This window comes from Nicotiana sylvestris, chromosome 6 (genome assembly GCF_000393655.2).
Source record: "Nicotiana sylvestris chromosome 6, ASM39365v2, whole genome shotgun sequence".
Taxonomy (NCBI): domain Eukaryota; kingdom Viridiplantae; phylum Streptophyta; class Magnoliopsida; order Solanales; family Solanaceae; genus Nicotiana; species Nicotiana sylvestris.
The window spans coordinates 146892404-146896274 of NC_091062.1; the positions used below are offsets into that span (position 1 = coordinate 146892404).

At 36.8% G+C, this 3871-nt stretch overlaps 2 protein-coding genes across 2 annotated transcripts; one reads left to right on the forward strand and one right to left on the reverse strand.

Moving 5' to 3' along the window:
* Positions 1-400: 400 nt before the first annotated feature.
* Positions 401-2069, forward strand: LOC104228974 (CBL-interacting serine/threonine-protein kinase 7-like). The gene has a single exon (XM_009781531.2). The coding sequence runs from the start codon at positions 623-625 to the stop codon at positions 1934-1936; it is 1314 nt and encodes a 437-aa protein (XP_009779833.1). The 5' UTR covers positions 401-622; the 3' UTR covers positions 1937-2069.
* Positions 2070-2087: 18 nt separating this feature from the next.
* Positions 2088-3377, reverse strand: LOC138870056 (acylamino-acid-releasing enzyme-like). The gene is made up of 4 exons (XM_070147583.1): positions 3263-3377; positions 3013-3089; positions 2747-2911; positions 2088-2178 (listed from the first exon to the last, which is right to left on the reverse strand). Exons 1-3 carry the CDS (start codon positions 3353-3355, stop codon positions 2848-2850), a joined length of 234 nt encoding a protein of 77 aa, XP_070003684.1. The 5' UTR covers positions 3356-3377; the 3' UTR covers positions 2088-2178; positions 2747-2847.
* Positions 3378-3871: the final 494 nt, after the last annotated feature.

Genomic DNA, 3871 nt, shown 5'->3' on the forward strand with positions numbered 1-3871 from the left:
CATATGGTGACTGAAGGAACCAAGGGAAAGAGGTAGGGAGGTTCTCCAAAACCAGAATCTCTTTAGTCTTCAGACTCAGACCATTAATAAAACATAATGGAAACTAATTAATATGAAACCTCTTTTAATGATACCAAGTGTTAATCAAGCATCTTGCAAAATCATGCAAATAAAAGGAGCATGTCTACCAGTCATAGTATTTTATTATATCATCTTTTGTTCTTTTTCCGTGGCAGACTCCTAATCGTTCTATAACTAAAGAATAGATGTAGTAGTAATTATGAATTCTGAAAATTCAAACGTGGTGTACTAAAACTAATTGATGGAAATCAAAACCAAAGATACTTGAGCACAACAATATATAAATTGGTTTATATTATTGTTTATTGTTATGTTACTATTATTATCAACTTATAATTGGTTGGCAGACTCCTAACACTTCTAAAACTAAAAAACAAGACAAAACAGAAGAGTCCAAAAGCTATTATAATACAGACATTCCAGCAATTCCCACGCCTAGTTCAACTCTCCAACTAATCTCCTTATAAAACTTCTGTCCTTAATTTTCTTCTTTTGCCTGCCCTTTCGCTTTATTCTCTTCTCCTTCCCCGCCGGCTCAACTATGGCCGCCGCTACACCACCATCTTCTGCTTCTAAAATCAGAAGAACAAGCAGCGCTGATGGTGGTGGAAGCGGTTCAATAATTCTCGGAAAATATCAATTAAGTCACCTTCTTGGCCGTGGCAGCTTCGCAAAAGTTTATCATGCACGATGTTTAAACGATGGCACAGACGTTGCCATCAAAGTTATGAACAAAAACACAACCGTGAATGCCTCTCTGGAACGAGTAATCATCGGTGAAGTCTCCGCCATGCATCGACTTAACCATCATCCCAACATTATCAAACTCCATGAAGTCATGGCCACAAAGACCAAAATCTACCTTGTCATGGAACTCGCACCTGGTGGCGATCTTTTCTCCAAGCTCAGCCGCCGCGGAAAATTCTCTTACTCCACAGCAAGATTTTACTTCCACCAGCTTGTCTCAGCTCTACACTTTTGCCATCAAAACGGCGTGGCTCACCGTGATATTAAACCACAAAACATTCTCCTGGACAAAGAAGGCCAGCTTAAGGTCTCTGATTTTGGATTAGCCGCTCTTTCGGAACAGTTCAGTAACAGCCTCCTCCAAACGGCTTGTGGTACTCCAGCTTATGCGGCTCCAGAGATTGTATACAGAAAAGGATATGATGGTGCTAAGGCGGATGCATGGTCTTGTGGGGTAATTCTCTTTTCATTCCTTGCAGGAAAACTTCCATTCGATGACAGCAGCTTAACCAAATTGCATCTGGCAAAACATCGTCGTGAATTTCAATTCCCTGATTGTGTTCAAAAGCCTGCACGGAGTATAATAAACCGGCTGCTCGATCCTAATCCGACAACAAGGTTAAGCATTGAGGAATTAATGGAGCTTCCATGGTTTAAGAAATCTGCAAAGAAAGGCGAAGAGTCAAATCAGAAACAATTTAGTCAAGGTATATTTGAAATTAAGGATTGTAAAAAAGAGGGGAGAATGAATGCGTTTGATATAATATCAATGTCAGCTGGGTTGGATTTATCAGTGTTATTTGAAGCAAGGTTGAATAAGAAAGAGATGAGGTTTACAACGACTGCTCAAGTAGGGAGTATTGAAGAGAAGGTGATGAAAATTGGGAAAAAAGAAGGATATAGAGTTGAGAGAACAAAGGGTGGGGGAATTGGTTTGGTAAAAGGGAGAGTGGCATTATTGGTGGAAATATGGGAAGTGACAGTAGAGCTGTGGTTGGTGGAGATTAAAGTTGTCAATGGAGGAGTAGAATTTGATGAATCTCATTGGGAGGTACTGAAAGAAGCGCTGAAAGATATTGTTGTTTCATGGTATGATGATGGGTCTTAAGGGAAGAAGTTAAGCATGGTTGTTGCCTTGTACAGTGTGGGGCAACTCAGACACTTTTAGGATTGTACTTTGAACTGATATCTTCCTAGCAGTCTTCAAATTTTGCAATGAAAATCCTCTTAACTCTTTTTCAGTTGCAGATACTTGAGTTGTACTTTTTCTTGATAAAAAACATCAGGAGTACTAATTATAGACTCCCGTCTCACTGCAATTCCTTGCTTGGTTTGAAACTCATCCGCCATCTGAATATAACAAATACTATGTAGTAAGCAGCTGCTATCTAATATTGCTAAAAGAAACTGAATGAGTCAATTTCATGATTTCTTATGTTGTGTTCATACAACAATCAGTGTACTAAAGCATACACCAATGATTTTCCTAATAACCAGCTATAGAAGTGGTGACACATGCATGACCATATTATTTTCGCTTGTCTCACAATTTAGAATGCTCATTCATGCAAAAGTAAATGGGTTTTCAAAGGAATAACCACCAATGTTTCCCAGGCGACAGAGATATGTATGTTCACATGCAGTCAAGATAAACATGCTATCAGTACAAAGTGAAATGGTTTTGAGTCTTTTGACTCACGAAAAATACTTACTAGCATGGTGTTTGCACCAAACCAAACAATTTAATCTTAAGAGTCACAAATTAAGTGAAAACACATATAATTTTACCACGGTTAATTCATGATAGTTTAACCACGGATTTTGTTTCCGATTATGACAAAAGTTGAACATAAGAAACCTGATTAAGTAGAATATGTATGATTCATCTTTTCAAGGGTCAAGTCTTGAATTGACTTACAAATGGCTTAATCTTCTTTTCTGATAGGGGGACATGTTCAAGGAGTACCACAGCATAAAGGAATGGCGAAATTCCTGGTGAAGGGATGAAAAGATATCTATCTACTTGCAGTAATTGTTAAACCACACACCAATATTCAGGAAGCTCTCCAAGTCAGACTGTGGTCTGCACAGAAACCCATATAAGGTTCCCAATATGAAGTGAGGCTATCATAAAAGACAAGTACAAAGAAAAGAAGCACACTCATAAATTTGGGACCAATTTACCTATCAATTGCATGAGTGTCCTTGGAAAACACCATGACTTTGACCTCAACTCCTTTCTCCTTCAATGCCTGCGCGTACTGCACAGAAGAAGATAAAAGCATTTGCTTTCTGATATTATACAATTCATGAATAGAACAACAAAAAGTTAAACAGTAATTAACTTTGCGTCAGAGATCACATCAAGCTAAAAATGGCTTACAATCAGCTTAGTTTCCCAGCTTTTATTCCACTAATTATTTACATTTTTCACCTGTTCATACAGTGACTGGTCATCAGCAGATATGAAACCACTGGTCCACATACGTTTGTTAGTAAACTGCCGGATATCCGATGTACGAACCATCAGAGCAAGGTTGCAAACAGGGTTCCTTGCAGGTGCTGCAGCAAGCTTATCTGGCAACTAGAAATGTATCGGAACTCTTGATAAATTCTATTACAAGAAAAAGAAAATACCTTGTCCAACATCTTATTTATCTATCTATATTATTAAAAGCATGAATACAATGTCGATTTATAAAAATAATCTTATAATATTAAGCATAATAACTCATAATAAAAAGACATAATCGGAATTCTAGATATTAGCCTTATAATCCTATTAGTATTAGGACATAATACTACATGTTAGGAATTCTATATGATTACTTTTAGAAATCCTATTAGTTTAATTACTTTCAGGTTTTCTAATTCATATGAAATTGAACAAGTAAATATCTACCTATTCTTTATTTTTTGGTCTTCGAATTAAAGTTTTTAAAGGATATGAGAATTTTGGTGAAGAGAAAAACACGGATGTCATATAGCATAAATAAACAAATAGGGATATCTGGATTAAAATTTGCACAAAAATTTCTTGAAA

What these genes read in the sequence shown, in the direction of transcription:
- LOC104228974 (XM_009781531.2), top strand. Translation starts at nt 623, where the DNA reads ATGGCCGCCGCTACACCACCATCTTCTGCTTCTAAAATCAGAAGAACA.
- LOC138870056 (XM_070147583.1), bottom strand. Translation starts at nt 3,355, where the DNA reads ATGGTTCGTACATCGGATATCCGGCAGTTTACTAACAAACGTATGTGG. An exon ending in ACCAGTCACTGTATGAACAG is followed by an intron (nt 3,090 to 3,262) that starts GTGAAAAATGTA and finishes TCTTCTGTGCAG; the next exon opens with TACGCGCAGGCATTGAAGGA. An exon ending in GACACTCATGCAATTGATAG is followed by an intron (nt 2,912 to 3,012) that starts GTAAATTGGTCC and finishes GTTTCTGTGCAG; the next exon opens with ACCACAGTCTGACTTGGAGA.